The sequence below is a fragment of the Orycteropus afer genome, unplaced genomic scaffold (assembly GCF_000298275.1).
Source record: "Orycteropus afer afer isolate SDZICR_OR568_19922 unplaced genomic scaffold, OryAfe1.0 scaffold00219, whole genome shotgun sequence".
NCBI classification, from domain to species: domain Eukaryota; kingdom Metazoa; phylum Chordata; class Mammalia; order Tubulidentata; family Orycteropodidae; genus Orycteropus; species Orycteropus afer.
This window is the reverse complement of record NW_006921806.1, coordinates 1,141,279-1,162,646: the sequence shown is the minus strand read 5'-3', so window position 1 is coordinate 1,162,646 and position 21,368 is coordinate 1,141,279. Positions and strand designations below refer to the sequence as shown.

At 48.7% G+C, this 21,368-nt stretch overlaps 1 protein-coding gene across 1 annotated transcript in view; it reads right to left on the bottom strand.

The window, feature by feature from the left end:
- Window positions 1–21,368, bottom strand: part of OBSCN (obscurin, cytoskeletal calmodulin and titin-interacting RhoGEF) — a 312,151-nt gene that overhangs the window by 84,533 nt on the left and 206,250 nt on the right. Inside the window, 21 exon segments of the mRNA XM_042782023.1 lie at window positions 140–215; window positions 491–687; window positions 1,121–1,393; window positions 1,879–2,151; window positions 2,238–2,504; window positions 2,736–3,002; window positions 4,007–4,270; window positions 4,662–4,925; window positions 5,315–5,578; window positions 5,965–6,228; window positions 6,618–6,881; window positions 7,271–7,534; window positions 7,933–8,196; window positions 8,579–8,842; window positions 9,224–9,275; window positions 9,277–9,500; window positions 9,879–10,127; window positions 15,846–15,964; window positions 16,391–16,395; window positions 16,626–16,765; window positions 19,589–19,852. Of these exon segments, the coding sequence (XP_042637957.1) occupies window positions 140–215; window positions 491–687; window positions 1,121–1,393; window positions 1,879–2,151; window positions 2,238–2,504; window positions 2,736–3,002; window positions 4,007–4,270; window positions 4,662–4,925; window positions 5,315–5,578; window positions 5,965–6,228; window positions 6,618–6,881; window positions 7,271–7,534; window positions 7,933–8,196; window positions 8,579–8,842; window positions 9,224–9,275; window positions 9,277–9,500; window positions 9,879–10,127; window positions 15,846–15,964; window positions 16,391–16,395; window positions 16,626–16,765; window positions 19,589–19,852 (4,518 nt within the window).

The window sequence follows — 21,368 nt, the reverse complement described above, 5'->3', positions numbered from 1 at the left end:
GGGTCCAAGCAAAGTCACTACTGAAAGTATTAAGTTTCTGATCATACCCCCTGACACCTGCCAATGGGCACTGTCCCTCTGGAGGAGATGTTCTTGTGCCCAGGAGAGGCTGGGCCAGGTATGGGAGAGGGCTCCTTACCTGTTACCTTCAGCTGGGCTTCTGAGCTGCACAAGCCCACTTGGAAACTGATGCTTCCAGCATCCTCGAGGGTTACCTGAGGACACGAAGATAGAGGTGGTCAGCCCCAGCAAGCCCAATCCTGACCAGGAGGGATCCTCAGCCTCCCCATGGGGCTAACCCCCTCTGATCACATGCCCAAGGCAAGGGGCTCAGCACTTCCCCAGCAGACCCTCCAGGGAAGGCATTTCTGAGTGAGTGAAGATCCTTCCTGATGGGGTGAGAACCTCCCACCAGGGCTCTCCCCTCCCAAGATATAAAGTAGAAGGGTCTCTGGGAACACTGTGAGGAGCCAGGTCCCAGCGAGTTCACCTTGTGCAGAGTGAGTGCATGGAGCACACCATCTTGTACTGTGATGTCATTCATCTCATTGGCCTGCAAGGGCACCCCACCCAGAGCCCAGCGGGCCTCCTGGCCAGGGGCCCTGGACAGCCGACACCAGAAGTGGGCATCCTGGCCCTCGCTGAGCTGCACGTCCTGCAAAGGCTCCAGGATGACCACCTCAGGGGCTGAGTGTGGAAGGCACAGGCATGGTTCAGGTCTGGATGTTCCACCCCAGCAGGACAGCCCTCCTCCCAGGAGGACCTGCCCCTGTCACCCCACTCCAACTCCTGAAGACACAGCACAGAGGGGATCCTCCTTCCAGTTGAGGCTCTCCTGGGCACTAGACCATAGAGCTGGCAGAGATGACCACTGACTGGTCTGAACTTCTGTGAAGCCCACCACTTCCTGCTCCCACAGCCTGACTTAGACCCATAGAACTGAAGTCCCACTCTCCATCCTGACATCTTATCACCCTGAGATTGCCCACCCATGCGCCTCTCCCCCCCACTGGTTCCCAAGTTCTCAAGAACAGGGATCCTTCATTGTCTGCCTCTGTCCCTCCCTCTTCCATAGGCCTGAGCAGAGAGAGGCCCCACAGCCCACCCCTGGCCCCACTACCTCGGACAGTGAGCTGGGCAGAGGAAGTGCAGAGGCCCACATGGAAGGAGACAGTACCAGCATCCTCAGGTGTGATGCCCTTCAGACGCAGCGTGTGGGTACAGCCTCCCTGCACGCCCAGCTCAGTCACCTCATTGCTCTGTAGCAGAAGGCCCTGGAGCCGCCACTCCACACCTGTGGCCCCGGGCTTCGACACCTCACAGGAGAACTCCACGTCCTCATCAGCCTGCACCTCAGCATCCACCAGCCCCCGCACAATGGTCACCTCAGGCTCTGGAGGAGGTGAGAGGAGTACCTTGACCAGCTGCAGCTCTGGTCCCACTCCTCCAGGAAGGCTTCCTCAATGTCCCATGCTCCCCTCCCACCTCAGCTTCATCTGCCTATAGCATCTGTCACCGAGCTCACAGGCCCTCCCATGAGTGCTGGGCAGAGACTGACCAGAGCACCTTTGTCCGTAAGAAACAGGCGAGGAATTCCTCTCACCTCTGCAGCCAGCCACATCCAGGCTAGCTAGGTACCAGGGTCCCCTTCAGGAAAGACTGCCTGCCAGGAGCTCAGGGACTTTGACCCTCAGTTGTGCCACTGTTAATGCCCTTCTGCCAGGGCATTGGTGTGGTTACATAATGGGGCAAGGGGCTCACATACTCCCAGCCACCCCTGTGGACAGCATTTGGCAAGGGTGGTGTTTAAGGCAGGCTGGATGCTATCCCAGGTGACTTGAAAGAGTGTGGTAGGAAGGGCCTCAGGGAATCCCTCACCTTTGACCTTGACAGAGGCTGAGGTTCTCTGTCCACCCATCATGCAGGTGTACTCGCCCGTGTCCTTGGCCTCAAGGCCGTGGATCAGCAGCTCACATGTAGCTCCTTGGTGCCGCATCTCATACTTGGGGCCCTCACGAAGTTCTACACCTTCCTTGAGCCATTGCACGGGAGCCCCTGGCTCATCCCTATTCAGCTCACAGCACAGCCGGGCCACACCACCCACCTCTTGCTCCGTGTTCTGCAGCGGGGCCTTGAACTGGGGCCTGGGGACTAAGGAACCAGAGAGGGGTGTCAGGCCCTGTGGTCAAGCTGGGGGGACCAGCCAGATGAGCAAGATAGGGTAGGGTGGGGCTCACCATGGATCAAGAGGCTGGCTGTGCTCTGCCGCTGCCCTGTGTCACAGGTATAGTCCCCAGCATCCTCCTGCTCAGCGTTGCATACCCGCAGTTCAACAGCTGTGCCATCCTGTACCATCTGGTACTTGGCACAGGGGAAGAGCTGCAAGGAGCCCTTGCGCCACTCCACACTGGCTCCTGGCTGGCTCAGCTCACAGCACAGCCGTGCTGTGGCACCCTCGTCCACCTCCTGGGGCTGCAGCTCCCGCAGGAACCACACAGGTGCAGCTACATGGGGGACAGGGAGCATGAGGGCAGGCTCTGGCTCCCTGCCTAAAACACCCCAGAGCATACATTGAAGACAGCATCAAGGATAGGCTATGTCCATTCTAAGTAGGGCATGTGCCCTACAATCGGCCCCTGGGGCAAAGGCAGAACCTATGCAGGGACTGGGCTCTCAGCCTCAGGGCCCAGGTGAGGCAGGGCTGGCCACAAGCAGGTCTGGAAGATGGAGCCCACCTGTGACTGTGAGGGTGGCACTGGTACTCTGGGAGCTGCAGGTGCAGCTGTACTCCCCAGCATCCTCCCGATGCAGGTCCTGCAGCAGCAGCTCTGCTACAGGCCCCCGCTTCCGCAGCTCCAGCCTCTCACTGGCTTGCAGCTCTAGCCCACCCTTGCTCCAGATTACAGTGGTGTCTGGCATGGATAGCTCACATCGGAGGCTGGCTGTGGAACCCTCCTCAGCCTGCAGGCTCTGCAGCGGTGTTCTGAACACTACCTGTTTGGCTTTGGGGGTGGACAGGGAAGAGGGAAGACAAAGTGTCAGCTTCAAGACAACCCCCAGAACCAGTAGCAAACCCAGTCAAGTGGGGCCAGGCCAGGCACTACCCATAGCTTCTCCTCAGATCGCTCACCAACCTCCACAGAAGCTAGACACATGGCACAGGCTCAGAGGAGGGGGTCATGGGTCCACATTTGCTCAAAGAAGGGAACATGGTTGGGGAGCCTGAGGAGAGGGGCCATAAGTCTGACCCAAGGCATTCCTCATGCCAGATTCTAAACAAGGAGCCCCCGAACACAGCTATATTCCTTAGGTTATCAGGGCAGGGTAGTTCCTCTTAGACCCCACCAGGGCCTTGTCCCCTCAGATTCTCTCAGGGCAGGTCTGAGTCTTCTTAGACCCTCCAGTAGAGGGCTGTACTCCCAAGACTCTCAAGGGCAGGAGGGCACAGACTCCTCCCCAGAGCATAGTTGTCTCTGCCAGACCTCTCAGTGTAGGGCCATGTGTCTGCAGACCTTCAAGGGCAGGTCCAAAACCTTTCAAACCTCAAGGTAAGGCCATGTTCCTTCAGACACTCCATGGCATGGCTAAGTCCCCTCCAGATCCCCCAGCACAGATCCTAGTCCCCTCTGACTTCCAGGGTAAAGCTGTGTTCCCTCAGACCTTGAGATAGGGCAGGTGCTGTTCTACCCCACAGGGACCTGTCTAAACATTAGGAAGGAGAGCAGAGGTATGAAAAGAGTAAGCAGAGGACAGGCAGCAAACAGCAAGACACAAAGGAGGAATGAGGACAAAGAACAAGTAGGCATGGTAGAGTTGAGGATGTAAAGGATATCAAGAACCCACCCTAGTCCACACAGCAACAAGTGGTCTTTACCACTTTTGGTCATCATGAGGAAGACAAACATGGGGTGAACAGAGGAAAAGAAAAGACGGACATGAGTGATATGGAAACACAATTGGTTCAGAGACCACATCACTTGTCCATGTGGCCACACACAGCTTTTACCCTTCACAGTGAGTTTTGCTGAGGTCCTCTCCTGCTCACATATACACATATACTCCCCAGCATCCTCCATGGCCAGATCACAGATCTCCAGTTCACAGGTGGTCCCATCCTGCTTGAAACTGTATCTGTCCCCAGGGCTGAGAGTCTTGAGGCCCTTTCTCCAATGCACAGGGGCTGCCTTGCTCAGCTCACACTGCAGTGTGGCTGTGGCCCCTTCCATGGCCTCCTTACTCTTCAGAGCTTGTATGAATCTGGCTGGCAGGGCTGGTAAGGGCCAAATGGACACAGAGAACATCAGACTGTCTGAAAGACTTTGTGTACAGGACACAGACACCCACAAAAATTACACAAACTCCCAAAGGAGCAAAGAAGGGACAAAAAAAGTGAACAAATTGTGAGGAAAACAAATAGCCATGGTGGGAACAGAGCACAAAGAAGAATAGACATGAGTTTCATGAACATGAACATCATGATATCTATTGGTCAAAGGATTGAGGAGCTGGGAGAACCCAGGAGACCCCAGTGAGATGGAGAATAGATAATCATAGATTTCATGCAGGCCTTGGCACAGAGGGAGGAACACCCTCTGGTGTCTCGTAGGACACCATGGTGCAGAAAACACTCCACTGATCCATAGCACCACACCAAGTTTTACCCTTCACAGAGAGTTTTGCTGAGGTCCTCTCCTGCCCGCACACACACAAATACTCTCCAGCATCTGCCACAGCCAGGTCACGGATCTCCAGTTCACACATGGCCCCATTCTGTCTCAGGGTGTATCTGTCACCAGTTCTGAGGGTCTCAGAGCCCTTCTTCCACTGCACAGGGGCCATCTTGCTCAGTTCACAATGCAGTGTGGCCACTGCTCCTTCCATGGCTTCCTCACTCTTCAGACCTTGTATGAATCTGGCTGGCAAGGCTGGGAGAGCCAAATGGACATGGAGAACATCAGACCATCTAGAAAACTTTGTATGTGGGACAGATACCCATTAAAAACACACAAACTCCCAAAGGAGTAAAGGGAGGGACAAGCAAACAAATGAAAAAATGTTGAAGTAAACAAAAGGTTGTGGGGGAAATAGAGAATAAGGAAGAATAGACATGAGTGTTGTGAATATGAACATCATGACATCTATTCATCAAGTGGTCAAAAAGCTGGGACAACTGAAGAGACCTCAGACAGATGGAGAACAGACATCATGGAGTCTCACAGAGTATGTGACACAGATGAAGGAAGAAGGTAGTGACATGGGATATCATGGTTCAGAAATCTTGCTACAGAGCCACTAGGCAACATATAGTCTTTACCCTTCACGGTGAGTGTGGCTGAGGTCCGCTCCTGCCCACAGATACACAAATACTCTCCAGCATCTGTTATAGCCAGGCTACAGATCTCCAGCTCACAGGTGGCTCCTTCCTGCCTCAGTGTGTATTTTTCCCCAGTGCTGAGGGCCTTGGGGCCCTTCTTCCACTGCACAGGAGCCATCTTGTTCAGCTTACACCAAAGTGTGGCTTTGGCCCCTTCTGTGGCCTCCTCATTTTTCAGACCTTGTATGAACCTGGCTGGAAGGGCTGGGAGGGTCAAATGGACATGGAGAACATCAGACTGTCTGGAAGACTTTGTGTATGGGACAGACACCCACTGAAAACACATAAACTCTCAAAATAGTTAAAGGAGGCACAGGCAAATAAATGAACAAGTAGCGAGTAAAGAAAATGGTCACGGGGGAACAGAGGAGGAAGAGGGATAGATATGAGCCTCATGAACATGAACACCATGACATCTATTGGTCAAAGAATTGAGGAGGTTGGAGAACCCAAGAAACCTCAGTGAGATGGAAAACAGACATTCATGGAGTTGCATGGAGGCTTTGGCACAGATGGGAAGAAAATCATGACATAGGACACCACAGTGCAGATACCACTAAACGATCCAAGTGGCTACAGAAAGCTTTTACCCTTCACAGAGAGCTTTGCCGAGGTCCTCTCCTGCCCACATACACACAAATACTCTCCAGCATCTGCCACAGCCACGTCACGGATCTCCAGCTCACATGTGGCCCCATCCTGCCTCAGGGTGTATCTGTCACCAGTGTTGAGGGTCTCAGAGCCCTTCTTCCACTGCACAGGGGCCATCTTGCTCAGCTCACAATGCAGTATGACCATGGCCCCTTCTGTGACCTCCTCACTCTTCAGACCTTGTATGAATCTGGCAGGTAGGGCTGGGAGAGTCAGATGGACATGGAGAACATCAGACCGCCTGGAAGACTTTGTGTATGGGACACACACCCATTGAAAACACATAAACTCCCAAAATAGTAAAAGGAGGCACAGACAAATAAATGAACAAGTAGTGAGGAAAAAAAATGGTCACGGGGGGAGCAAAGGACAAAAACGGATAGACACGAGCCTCATGAACATGAACATCATGAAATCTATTGGTCAAAAGACTGAGGAGCTAGGGGAACCCAGGAGACCCCAGTGAGATGGAGAACAGACATCCATGGAATCCCATGGGGCCTTGGCACAGATGGAGGCAGAAAGTGGTGACATAGGACACCATGGTGCAGACACCACTACACTGATCCAAGTGGCTACAGAAAGCTTTTACCCTTCACAGAGAGCTTTGCTGAGGTCCTCTCCTGTCCACATACACACAAATACTCTCCAGCATCTGCCACAGCCAGGTCACGGATCTCCAGCTCACATGTGGCCCCATCCTGCCTCAGGGTGTATCTGCCACCAGTGTTGATGGTCTCAGAGCCCTTCTTCCACTGCACAGGGGCCATCTTGCTCAGCTCACAATGCAGTGTGGCTGTGGCCCCTTCTGTGACCTCCTCATTCTTCAGACCTTGTATGAATCTGGCAGGTAGGGCTGGGAGGGTCAAACGGACATGGAGAACATCAGACCATCTGGAGGACTTTGTGTATGGGATAGACACTCACTAAAACACATAAAATCCCAGAAGAGCAAAGAAAGGAACAAGTAAACAAGTTAATAATGGGGAGGGAAACAAATAGTTATGGAGGAAAAGAGAATAAAGAGGAACAGACATGAGTGTCGTGAATATGAACATCATGACATCTATTGGTCATGTGATCAAGGAGCTGGGACAACTCAAGAGACCTCGGATGGATGGAGAACAGACATCATGAAGTCTCACAGTCTCTCATTTGACACAAATGAAGGAAGATGGTATTGTCATGGGATACCATGGTGCAGACACCAAGCCACAGACTTATTGGGCCACATGCAGTCTTTACCCTTCACGGTGAGTGTGGCCGAGGTCCTCTCCTGCCCACACATACACAAATACTCCCCAGCATCTGTTATGGCCAGGCTACAGAGCTCCAGCTCACAGGTGGCTCCTTCTTGCCTCAGGGTATATTTGTCCCCAGTGATGAGGGCCTTGGGGCCCTTCTTCCACTGTACAGGGGCCATCTTGTTCAGCTTACACCGAAGGATGACTTTGGCCCCTTCTGAGGCCTCCTCATTCTTCAGACATTGTATGAATCTGGCAGGCAGGGCTGGGAGGGCCAAATGGACACAGAGAACATCAGACTGTCTGGAGGATTTTGTGTCCATACACAAAGACACTTACTAAAAACACAGAAGTCCCAAAGGAGCAAAGGGAGGCACAAACAAACAAATGAACAAATTGTGAGGAAACCAAATAGTCATGGGGGGAACAAAGGACAAAGAGGGGCAGATATGAACCTCATGAACATGAACATTATGACATCAATAGGTCAAAGGATTGAGGAAGTGGGGAGAATCCAGGAGAACCCAGTGAGATGGAAAACAGAACAGACATCCATGGAGTCCCATGGGGGCCTTGGCACAGATGGAGGCAGAAACTGATGACCCAGGACACCATGGTACAGACACCACTCCACAGATCCATGTGGCCATACATAGCTTTTACCTTTCACAGTGAGTGTTCCCGAGGTCCTCTCCTGCCCGCACACACACAAATACTCTCCAGCATCTGTCATAGCCAGGTCACGGATCTCCAGCTCACATGTGGCACCATCTTGCCTCAGGGTGTATCTGTCACCAGTGCTGAGGGTCTCAGAGCCCTTCCTCCACTGCACAGTCGCCATCTTGCTCAGCTTACAATGCAGTGTGACCATGGCCCCTTCCGTGGCCTCCTCACTCTTCAGACATTGTATGAATTGGGAGGGCAGGGCTGGAAGGGTCAAATGGACATGGAGAACATCAGTCTGAAGGACTTTGTGGATGGAACAGACACCCACAGACAACACAACACTCCTGAAAAAGCAATGGGAGAGACAAGCAAACAAATGGACAAATGACGAGGAAAGTAAACAGTCATGGAGGGAACAGAGGACAAAGAGGGATAGATATGAGCCTCATGGACATGAACATCATGACATCTATTGGTCAAAGCATTGAGAAGTTAGGAGAACAGGAGACCCCAGTGAGATGGAGAACAGACATCCATGGAGACTCATGGGGTCTTGGCACAGATGGAGGCAGCAAGTGGTGACATAGGACACCATGGAGCAGGTACCATGACACTGATCCAAGTAGCCACATGAAGCTATTACCCTTCACAGAGAGTTTTGCCGAGGTCCTCTCCTGTCCACATACACACAAATACTCTCCAGCATCTGCCACAGCCAGGTCACGGATCTCCAGCTCACATGTGGCCCCATCCTGCCTCAGGGTGTATCTGACACCAGTGCTGAGAGTCTCAGAGCCCTTCTTCCACTGCACGGGGGCCATCTTGCTCAGCTCACAATGCAATGTGGCCGTTGCCCCTTCCGTGGCCTCCTCATTCTTCAGACCTTGTATGAATCTGGCTGGTAGGGCTGGGAGGGTCAAATGGACATGGACATCAGACTGTCTGGAAGACTTTGTATACAGGATCCAGACACCCACTAAAACCAACAAATCTCAAAGGAGCAAATGGAGGGACAAACAAATGAACAAATGCAAGGAAAACAAATAGTCATGGGGGGTACAGAGGACAAAGAGGAATAGACATGAGTCTCATGAACGTGAGTATCATGATATCTATTGGTTGAAGGACTGAGAAACTGGGAGAGCCCAAGAGACCCCAGTGAGATGGAGAACAGACATCCATGGAGACCCATGGGGTCTTGGCACAGATGGAGACAGAAAGTGGTGACATAGGATACCATGGTGCAGATACCACTCCGCTGATCCACGAGGCCACACTAAGCTTTTACCATTCACAGAGAGCTTTGCTGAGGTCCTCTCCTGCCCACATACACACAGATAACTCTCCAACATCTGCCACAGTCAGACCATGGATCTCCAGCTCACACATGGCCCCATCCTGCCTCAGGTTGTATCTGTCACCAGTGCTCAGAGTTTCAGAGCCCTTTTCCCACTGCACAGGGGCCATCTTGCTCAGCTCACAATGCAGTGTGGTTATGGCCCCTTCCATGTCCTCCTTATTCTTCAGACCTTGTATGAATCTGGCTGGGAAGGGCCAAACGGACACAGAGAACATCAGGTTGTCTGGAGGACTTTGTATATGGAACAGACACCCACTAAAAACACACAAACTCCCAAAGGACCAAGGAAGGGCACAAAGAAACAAATGAACAAATGGTGAGGTAAACAAATGGCTATGGGAGGAACAGAGGATAAGGAGAAATAGACTTGAGTGTTATGAATACGAATATCATGACATCTACTGGTCAAGTGGTCAAGGAGCTGGGAGAATCCAAGAGACCTCAATGAGATGGAGAATAGACATCCATAGTATCTCACGGGAGACTGAACACAGATGAAGGAAGGAAGTGGTGACATGAGACACCTTGATGCAGACAGCATGCCACTGATCCATGTGGCCACATGCAGTTTTTAGCCTTCATAGTGCGACCAAGGTCCTTTCCTGCCCGCAGGCACAGGCGTAGTTCCTGGCATTCCCTATGACCAGGTCATGGATCTCAAGCTCACATGTCCTATCCTGCCTCAGTCTGTATCTGTCCCCAGTGCTGAGGGTCTCAGAACCCTTCCTCCACTGCAGAGGGGTTTTCTTGCTCAACTCACATCGCAGCATGCCTGTGGCCCCTTCTGTAGCCTTCTTACTCTTCAGACCTTGTACGAATCTAGCTAGCAAGGCTAGGATTGCCTATTGGACAGAGAACATCAGACTGTTGAAGACTTTCATACGGCACAGATACCCACAAAGAAACACGTAAACTCCCAAAGTAGCAAAGGGATGGACAAGCAAACAAATGAACAAACGATGAGGGAAGCAAACGGTCATGAGAAGGAACAGAAAACAAAGAGACATGAGCCTCATGAACATGAACATCATGGTATCTATTGGTCAAAGGGTTAAGGAGCTGGGAGAACAGGAGACCCCAGCAAGATGGAGAATAAATATCCATGGCTTCCTACAGGGACCTTGGTACAGATGGAGGCAGAAAGCAGTGCCATGGTACAGATATCACTCCACTGATTTATGTGGCCAAATGCAGGTTTTACCCCTCACAGTCAGTGTGTTTAAGGTCCTCTTTTGCTTGCACATATACAAATACTCCTTAGCATCTATCATGACAAAGCCATGAATATCCAGCTCACAAGTGGTACCATGCTGCTTTAGGCTGTATTTGTCCCGGGTGCTGAGGGTGTTTGGGCCCTCCCTCCACTGCACAGGGGCTGCCTTGCTTAGCTCACAACACAGCATGGCCATGGCCCCTTCCATGGCCGTCTTGGTCTTCAGAACAAGTATGAACCGAGCAGGCAGAGATGGGGGGAGTCAAATAAACAGAAGCCATCAAGTCTTCTCGGTAGTTTGGGGGACAAGACTTGAATGGCCAGGAGGGGAGAAAAAAGCAGCAACAACTGGAATCACATGAGTGAGGACAAACCAAGTAGTGTTGGCTGGTGTGTCTTCCTGTGTTTAGCCTTCTGAAGCACATAGCAGCTATTATGTGCAGCTACATACCAGGCCTCCCATTCTCTCAAAAGGGCCTCTGTCTTCAGCTTTGACCTTTAGTTACCAGCTAAGCCTTAGATCCTCTACACCTTGAGCTCCAAGCCAGGCTTCATCCACATTCACAACCTGTGGAAAGCTGAAGTAGAAGGAGCCCTTTGCTTAAAATTGCAGAACTTCAACAAACTAGAAGGCATGATTAAAGCAGACATTAATCATAATGACTAACTTGCTGTTTTTCCTTCCCTTTTGCTTTCTTCTAAGTAAATAAAATAGCCAAACTTTTTACAAATGCTGAGTTCTTTAGGTTTATTTTCAATTATATATTCTTTTTTTTTTTTTTTTTTTTTTTTTTTTTTTTACTTTTTTTTTTTTTTTTTTTTTTTTTTTACTTTATTCTGTTTACATTTTTTTTTTTTTTTAATTGTGATTTGGGTGAAAGTTTACAGAGCAATTCACTTTCCATACAGCAGTTCACAACATGTTGTCTTATGACATTGACTACAATTTACTCCAATGCAACAGCTCCCTTCCCACTTCCTCCCCATAGTTACCTCTTCCCTGTGTCCATCCCTCCATGCACTCCTGCCCCCTGAACTATCTCCCTGTGCATAAACAGCCCTTCTTTCTCCCATGATTATTCTTTCCAAGGAGTGTATCTACCTAGTGTAAATGTTCAACTCATACACCTGTCTTTTGTTTGGCTGGAAGCCACAGGAGTGGGTTCAATTCCAGACCTGAAGGGTTGCTAGGGACCATAGTCTCAGTGGTTCCATCAGGCTCTATCAGAGCAGCAAAACTTTTTTCTTTTCTTTTCCAAATGATTTTGAGTTTTGTTCCACATTTTTCTCCCTCTCTATCCAGGATGTCCTACATAGATCCCCCTCAGAGTGATTGACAGTGATAGACAGGCACCATCTAGTTCTTCTGGTTTCATAGTCATATAGGCTGAGGATCTCATGGTGTACAGGTCACTTGGACTAACTGTTTCATGAATCTTTGCTTTTCTTCATTGTTCTTTGCTCTGGATGAGGAGAGACCCATCATTGCATCTAGATGGATGCTTGCAAGCTTTTAAGATCCCAGTTGCTACTTGCCAAAGTAGGAGGTGGAACAATGTTTTGTGTAGAATGTTATGCCAACTGAGCTTGATGTCCCCTGTGACTATGGTCCCAAGCCCACAGGTTCATCTACTCACTCCCTCTGTAGCTGGCTGTGACCAAGAAGTAACTACAAACTTGTCCCTTGTCAGCTCTACTATACCCCTGGGAATTCTTAAAGAACATACAAATACACTTGTAGAACCATAGTCTGCCAGCCCTATACATGGTCTGGAGTACACTCCCTCCTGCAGAGACATACCTAAGAATTCAGCCTGTCCACCCATCTATCCACCTATATACCTGTGTTTGCCTTCACTGATGATGCAGTACTGTATGTGCAAAAAGGTTCATCTTTGTTGTCTGCACCTCCCATGTACCTCTCTCTGTCTTCCTTTTCCTCAATGCCACCATGTTGATCACTCACATTTGGTACATTGCCCTTCTCTTCACCCAAATAAATACTTATCTCTACCTATCTAACAGTGTTGATTCCCCTCCCCTCCCACCCCTGGTAACCAATAAAGAAAATTTCCTTCCATATATAAACCGTTCCTTGACTTTTACAATAATGGACTAATATAATATTTGTCCTTCTGTGATTGACTTATTTCATTCAGCATAATGTCCTCCAAGTTCATCCATGTTATGCAATGTTCTGCAGATTTTACATTATTCTTTAGGGTTGCATAGTATTCCATCGTGTGTATGTACCAAAGTTTGGTTATCCATTCCTCAGTTGATGGACACCTAGGTTGTTTCCAACTTTTTGCTATTGTAAATAGTGCTGTGATGAACATGGGTGTGCATATGTCTTTTCTTGTCATGGCTCTCACTTCTTTAGGATATATACCTAAGTAATGGAATGACTGGGTCAAATGGTATGTCTATTTCCAACTTTTTAAGGAATTGCCATACTGCTTTCCACAGTGGTTGTACCATTTCACAGTCCCACCAGCATTGTATGAGAGTCCTAATCTTTCTGCATCCTTGCCAGCATTTGTTATTTTCTGTCTTGCTAGTGCTGGGGCAAGATGGTATCTCATTGTTGTTTTGATTTACAACTCTCTAATGGCTAATGAAGGAGCGCTGATGTTGTAGTGCCTAAGGCATTTGACTCCTAACTAGAAGACTGGCAGTTCAAACCCACCAGCCACTCCTCAGAAGGAAGGTTGGGCAATCTATTTCCATAGTGTTATCACCTCAGAAACCCAGGGAGGGGTTGTTATGACTCGGGGAAGACTTGAGGGCACATAACAACAACAACAATGGCTAATGATTGTGAGCATTTCTTCATATGTTTGTTGGCCACCTGAATATCCTCCTTGGTGAAGTGTCTGTTCATGTCTTCTGCCCAGTTTTTTAATTGGATTATTTGTCTTTTTGTTATTGAGGTGTTGGAGTTTTCTATACATTCTAGAGATAAGTCCCTTGTCAGATATGTCATTGCCAAATATTTTTTCCCAATCTGTAGGTTCTCTCTTGACTCTTTTGGAGAAGTCTTTGGAAGCACATAAAAAATTAATTTTTAGAAGGTCCCATTCATCTAGTTTCTCTTCTGCTCTTTGTGTATTTTGGGTTATGCTTGATAGTCTATTTATGCCATATATTGTTGTTGTTGTTATGTACCGTCAAGTCGGACCTGACTCATAGTGACCCTTCCTTGGGTTTATGAGGCAGTATCACAACGGAAGTAGATTGCCCCATCTTCCTTTCAAGGAGTGGCTAGTGGGTTTGAACCGTCAGCCTTCAGGTAAGCAGTCAAATGCCTTAGGCACTATGGTACCAGAGCTCCCATGCCATATATTAGGGCCCCTAAATTTGCCTCTAGTTTTTCCTTGAGGAACTCTATAGTTTTAGGTTTCACATTTAAGTCTTTGATCCATCTGGAGTTAGTTTTTATGTATGGCGTGAGGTACAGATCTTGTTTCATTTTTCTGCAAATGGATATCCAGTTTTGCCAGCACCATTTATTAAACAAGTATTCTCTTCCCCCATTTAATGGATTTAGGCCTTTTGTCAAAGATCAGCTGACCATAGGTCAATGGATCTATATCTGGGTTCTCAATTCTATTCCATTGGTCTACATGTCTGTCATTGCACCAATACCAGGCAGTTTTGACTACTGTGGCTGTATGGTAGGTTTTGAGATTTGGCAGTGTGAGACCTCCTACTTTGTTCTTCTTCTTCAGTAGTGCTTTGCTTATCCAAGGTCTCTTTCCTTTCCATATAAAGTTAGTGACTAGTTTTTCCATATCCTTAAAAAATGTTAATAGGATCTGGATTGGGATTGCATTGAATGTACAGATTGCTTTGGGTAGAACTGACATTTTCACAATGTTCAATCTTCCTATCCATGAGCATGGGATGTTCTTGCATTTATGTAAATCTCTTATGGTTTCTTGAAGTAGTTTTTTTTTATAGTTTTCTTTCTATAGGTCTTTTGTATCCCTGGTAAGATTTATTCTCAGGTATTTTAATTTTTTTTGGAGCTATTGTAAATGGTATTGATTTCCTTATTTCTTTTTCAGCAATCTCTTTGCTGGTGTAGAGGAATTCAACTGATTTTTGGATGTTGATCTTGTATCTTGCCATGATGCTAAATCTTTCAATTAGTTCCAGTAGATTTTTGACTGAGTCTCTTGGGTTTTCTATTACATATTCTTTTAAGCATAACCCTCTCCCATGACTGGTTTCTACTAAGGACTGAAGTCTATAAAGCAAGATGACCCTGAGAAGAGGGACACTGAGTCCAGAGTAACCATGGAAAAGAAAAACAAAAACATTCCTAGTAGTCCAAGAGATCTTCAACCCTCTTCCTACCTCCCTATGTAACTATCCCTTTGCTCAGGGAGACAGACTTTTTCAAGAAACAATTCTGTCTCCTCAGGTATTGATACGCAATAAATCTTGCTTTTCTACTTCAACATGTGTGTGATTGGCCCTGCTTGTGACAGGTGGCAAGAACCTCATTGTTCCTGCATGAAACCCATGTACCCAACAACACGATGGACATCTCTACTTCCTGGACTTTACATCCCACCTGCCCTTGCTGGTTTCCCATGCACACATGCCCCCATTACAGGTAGGACACCACCAACCACTGCTCAGGGCTGCATACACCTGGGCACACCAACCTCTGCTCATCTGCACTGTCTCCCCCAATCCACACAGGGTCCATCTCCTCTGCTCCACATCCTTATCCTGGCCCCATTTGCTCCACTCCCTCAGCTCAGATCATTTAGACCCCAAAGGATTCAAATATGGTCACCCAACTACCCCTTGAACTTCTAACTTGCTGCCTACATGGCTCCCTCCAGACCCCAGGCAGAGTGTGAGCTTCAGAACTCACAGCAGGCTAGTACTTGAACTGTGACTCCTACTGAGGCCAGATGCAGAGGACTCAGCTTCCTGGCCACCTTTTCCCTGCCATCTCCTGACACTGCCCCCTCAAATGGCCATGCACTCCCTCAGGCCTGGCCCTAAAGGCCTGGACTCTTGCCACCTTCCCAAGGGCACTCTGGCCTATAGACCTAGTTTGGGACTGCCTCCACATGCTTCTGTCAGGGCCCTTGCTCCCTACATACTCCATCTACCACAAGTATCTGTGGTCCTTTTACCAGTGTCCCTACAATCAGAACAGTGCTGACCACAGTGGTAATCAACATGGTTTGTAAAATGGTTAAGACAGACAGGTGCTGTGATACCAGATGAAAGTGATATCAAGGGACAAAGGAGACACAGCTCAGGTGAATTAGGTGGGAACAGAGTTCTCTGTAAAGCCACACATAGTTTTACCCATCACAGTCAGTGTGGCCGAAGTTCTCTATTGCCCACACACGTACAAGTACTTCCCAGTGTCTACCATGGCCAGACCACAAATCTCCAGCTCACATGTGGCCCCATCCTGTCTGATGCTGTATCTGTCCCCAGCACTGAGGGTCTCACAGCCCTTCCTTCACTCCACAAGGGCAGCCTTCATCTGCTCACACCTCAGTGTTGCCATGACTCCTTCCCTTAGCCTTTTCACTTTTCAGACATTGTATGAATCTGGCTTGCAGGGTTAGGAGATCCAAACGGACTCAGAGAACATCAGACTGCCTGGAAGACCTTGTGTACAGAACACAGACACCTATAAAGAAACACATAAACTTCCAAAGTAGCAAAGGGATGGACAAGCAAACAAATGAACAAATGGTGAGGGAAGTAAACAGTTATGGGGGGAACAAAAGATAAAGAAGGATAGACATGAGCCTCATGAACATGAACATCATGACATCTACTGTCCAAGGAAGAGGTCAGGGAGATGTGAGAACCTAAAGGACCCTGGTCAGAGAGAGCACAGATACTCATGGAGTCTCACAGGGACCTAGGCACAAAAGGAGGCAGGAGATGGTGACACAGAACACTATGGTGCAGACACTACTCTGCTTATCCATGTGGCCAAGTGCAGTCTTTACCTTTCATAGATAGCATGGCCAAGGTCCTCTCCTGCCCACAAACATGAATACCCCCCAGCACCTGCTATTGCCAGGCTATGGATATCCAGCTCACACATGGCCCCATTCTGCCTCAGGCTCTGTCTCCAGTGCTGATGGTCTCAGGGCCCTTCCTCCATGGCACAGGGGCCACCTTGCTCAGTTCATACTGAAGCATGGCTGTGGCCCCTTCTATGGCCTCTTCACTGTTTTGACCTTGTCTGAATCTGGCTGGTAGGGCTGGGAGGGCCGAATGAACATGGAAAACGTCAGAATGTTTGGAGGATTTTGAGTACAGGACACAGACACACACAAAGACACACATGCACTATGGAGGGAACAAATAAATAAAATGTAAACAGAAGGGCACATGGTGTGGGAAATAGTGTGGCAGGAGAAGCACGTGAAGTCAGGCTGAGCCATACTGGCAGAGGTCAGTGAAGGAGACAGGACCTAGGAATTCTCATGCAGATACCATGGAGACTGCTAAGGGTCACAGACAGTGGGCCAAGGAGGTGAGAAGAGGGATGTCTCCTCGGCCAAAGATCTCCAGCTCATGTGGCCCCTTCTGCCTTAGGCTGCATTTGTCCCAGTATTGAGGGTCTCGGGGCCCCACCTGACAGGGCTGCCTTTTTCAGCTCACACTGCAGTGGACTCCATGTTTCATGGTTGCCCCGTGATCCTGACTGGTACAGGTAGAAGAAGGAGAATGGAGAAAGGCTTCTAAAACTTCCATTCCTATGGCTCTAGATTCAACTCTTACACCTTTGCTGCTCCCCAGAGGCTAGGAACACTCCAGATAGACCCCAAGCAGGGAGAACACAGTTGGGGGAGAGATGGGATCCACCTGCCCTCCATCATGGAGCTGCACCAGATGGTCTCATTGCTGTGCACTGTGCAGTTGGCATGGGCAGGGCCTGGATGGTAGCTATTCTGACACGTACAGATTGAAAGGATTAAAAAATGTGCATGTGAGCAAGCAATCCAACCTGGCTGCAAGGAGCACATATGAACAGGAAGGCCTACAGAGCCCAGCTGCAGTGTTGCCCCATCTGACCTTCCAGCAGAGCATGGAGCCATGTGCCTAGTCCCTCTTCAGCTGGGGCCTTTACCAGGGCAGCAGCTCCAAGCATCTCTGTGGTAAAACAGTCATGTTGTGACCTTCTGAAATCACAGGAATTCCCTCCTCAGCATCCTTTAGAAGTCTTAGTCTTCTCAAGCTGCCACAGTACAATACCCAGTGCAGGTAGCTTTAAAGAACAGGAATTTATTCTCTTAGTTCTGGAGGATGGAAGTCTATGAGCAGGGCATTAGCAGGTGTAGGGTCCAAGACAGTGTGAGGGCTACAGGCAGGTCCCCCTGAAGAGCTGTGACATTGTGCCATGATGGGAACACCTGCTCCTGGACCTACAATCCTTTCCACTTCTTAGGAGGCTCCACATTCATCATGGGAGGGTAAGATGGGGTGAGAGTGGAGCCCAGGGCCCACCAGATGCAGTACCAGGCCCCCACATCCATGAGCAGCTATTTCTCCAAGAAGAGCCAATGATCTACTTTCCCTGTGGTGCCCAAGTCCTTTCATCAGTGTTGTTCCGTGATGCTCCCAGAACGGGGTGAGGGCCTTATTCTGTCTCTGACCCATCTTTGTGTCCTGCAGGAAGTGACCCAGGCCCTAAGAGGTACCTAAGCATCTAGACCCCCGACGTGGGGGCTGTACCTTCACTGGGCTGCCTGCTGTGCCAGGGAAGATATTAGCTCCACAGGAGTCAAGGGAGGCCTCCAGGGGTCTGCACCTTCTGCAGAAGAACCAGTACGACTCTAGGCTTGGTGCTTATTCCTGATGTGGCCATGAGCTCTGGGCAGAAAGGTAGAGCCCAGGGTTCTTTACCTCCCAGGTATGTCCATCTCTAGCCAAGTTCCTTTCCTGCCCCAGCATCGTCCATGGCCAGGCCATGGATCTCCAGCTCACCCATGACCCTATCCCACCTCAGCTGTACCTGTCCTTGGTGATAAGAGTCTCAGAGTCCTTATACCACTCCATAGGTCCTCTTTCTGGCCTCTGCAGACCCTTTGTGAACTAGACAAGCATGATGAAGCAGGGTCAGACACACATGCCATCAGCCCCTCTGGAGATTGTAGGCCATGAACAAGACAACAGACACAGTGAATAAAGCACACAGGATGCAAGCTCAGGGCCTGTGGATGCAGGACCATGAGAAGTTGCTCAGCCCTGCCTTCCTCAGCATATCTCCACCTCAAGACCTGAGGCCAGGGAGATACCACCAATGCCTTCACTGGCCGCAAGTGCTGCTAAAACACACAGAGGCTACCCTGCACTCCCACCAAGGTTCTCTTCTGTTGCATCTGCCCCCAGGGACAACATCCATCTATATACCTCACTACTCTAAGCCCTTCTTGTCCATGCTCTACCATCCCACAAATGCAGCCCAGCAACTCTACTTCCTCTTCTTAAGGATGCTCACAAAACAAGCAGGTGTGGCTATGGAGTTTCCCAGGATGTGGCCTTACCACCCCTTCCCAGCACCTGGCCATCTCCACACCAGCCTCCCTATTTCCTGGGGATACCCTCACCCACTTCCTCTCCTTTCAAGTGGAGAGGACAGGAGGCTTCTCCTCAGCTGCACCTGGTGTCTCTCCATCTCTGTGGATGCCCAGCTCTGCCACCTATAAGATGGCCCACTTCCTGTCCTCTGGCTCTCTCACTCTCACTTGCCCACATACCTCCAGCCCCAACACTCCCTCTCTTATGCTCACACATGGCCCTGCTGCCTCACCTCAGATGCCCCTTCTGGCTCTGTTTCCTTAGTGCTGTCTCCTCTACCTCAATTGTGACCTTCATGAGGGCAAGAAGGGCCTTGCTTGCCTTCTACTGTTTACCTTACAACTGAGACTGGCCCACATGTAGTAGCTGCTGTACAATATAAGCTCCAAGAATGAGTGATACACAAGCAGACAGCAGTGCAGATAGGGTAGGGAGGGAAGGACATGAAGACATGTTCAGACATCATGCTGCAAGTACACATGGCCACAGGAGGTCATTACCCTTCACAGTCAGTGTAGCTGAGGTCCTTTCCTGCCCACACACACATGTGTACTCCCCGGCATCCCCCATGTCCAGGCCATGGATCTCCAGTTCACATACGGCCCCATCCTGTCTCAGGCTGTATTTGTCCCCAGCACTGAGGGTCTCAGGGCCCTTCTTCCACTGCACAGTGGCCACTCTGTTCAGCTCACACCACAGAGTGGCTGTGGTCCCTTCTGTGGCCTCCTTGCTTCTCAGTCTTCCTATGAACTGGGCAGGCTGGGCTGAAATGGTAAAAAACAGACATGGAGAACATGAGATCTCTGGTGGATTTGGGGGACATGACCAGGCAAGACAGAGGATGAGACAAAAAATCCAACAGGACAGAAAGCAAGTGACAACACAATAGGTGGAGAACTGGCTATAGATTCTGGTTTCTCAGTCCAATTAACAGGAAAGTGGTGCAGAACCCAGGAAGGGGGAAGAGAATCTGGAAAGAGACAACGGAAAAGCTCTTAAAGACAAAGCCAGGGGCCGTCCGCAGAATTTGTTCATGTGCAAGTTCAACTTGAAGCTGAATAAAACCAAAGCAGGTCCACAAGAATCAAAGTACAACCTTGAATACGTCCTGCCAGGATTTAGAGACCATCTCAAGAATAAATTTGATGCACTGAACAGTAATGACCAAAAACCGGAAGAGCTGTGAGATGATATCAACAACATCATACATGAAGAAAGTAAAAGGTCATTAAAAAGACAGGAAAGAAGGAAAAGACCAACATAGATGTCAGACATGACACTGAAACTTACTGTTAAGTGTAGAATACCTAAAGAGTATGGGAAAAAATGATGAAATAAAAGAACTAAACAGAATTTAAAGGGAGGCTCAAGGAGACAAGGTAAAGTATTATAGTAAAATCTGCAAAACCAGAACCTGTATAAGGTGGAAACCTGTCAGAGAAAAAAAGATCCAATATTTTCTACTAAAATGAGGGACAGAAAAGTGTTAAGACTGTACACCCTGTCAAAGATAGAAAACTTGGGAGACTCAGAAAAATAAAGCAGTCAGTTCTGTGGAGTTCTGCTTCACACAGATTTCACTCTATAATGAAATGTGCAAAGGCCTGGATTTAGAACCCCAAAAGGGAAAAACATTGTCAGCATATCTCAAGGTGAAAAAAATGAAGAGAAAATTCAAGCTTTGGGTTGAAATACTGAAGGACTTTATGAGCAAAAAATCAAATGATGTAGGAAACATCAAAGAAGATAGAAAGAATACAGAGTCACTGTACCAAAAATACTTGGTTAACATTCACCCATTTCAGAGGGTAGCATATAATCAAGAACCACTGATACTGGAACTGGTACTGAAGGAAGATATACAAGATGCACTGAGGCATTATAAAAAGAACAACGCTCCAGGAATTGACAGAATACCAATTGAGATGTTTCAACAAACAGATGCAACACTAGAAGCACTTAATCTTCTATGTCAAGAAATTTGGAAGACCAACCAACTGAAAGATACCCATATTCATGCCTATTCAAACAAAGGCACTCAAATAGAATGTGGAAATTATAGAACAATGTCATTTGCATCACATGTTATCAAAATTTTACTGAAGATAGGGAGGCGGGGCAAGATGGCGGACTAGGCAGAAGGATTGCACAGACCCTCTTCAACAAAGAAAAGGGAAACCAATTAATACAGACACAGAAGATAATCTTGGACCCCTGAGCCTTGAAGGAAAGGATGCAGATTTGGACTAAACCCCAACTAGCAGAAGAATTTGCGTGAAA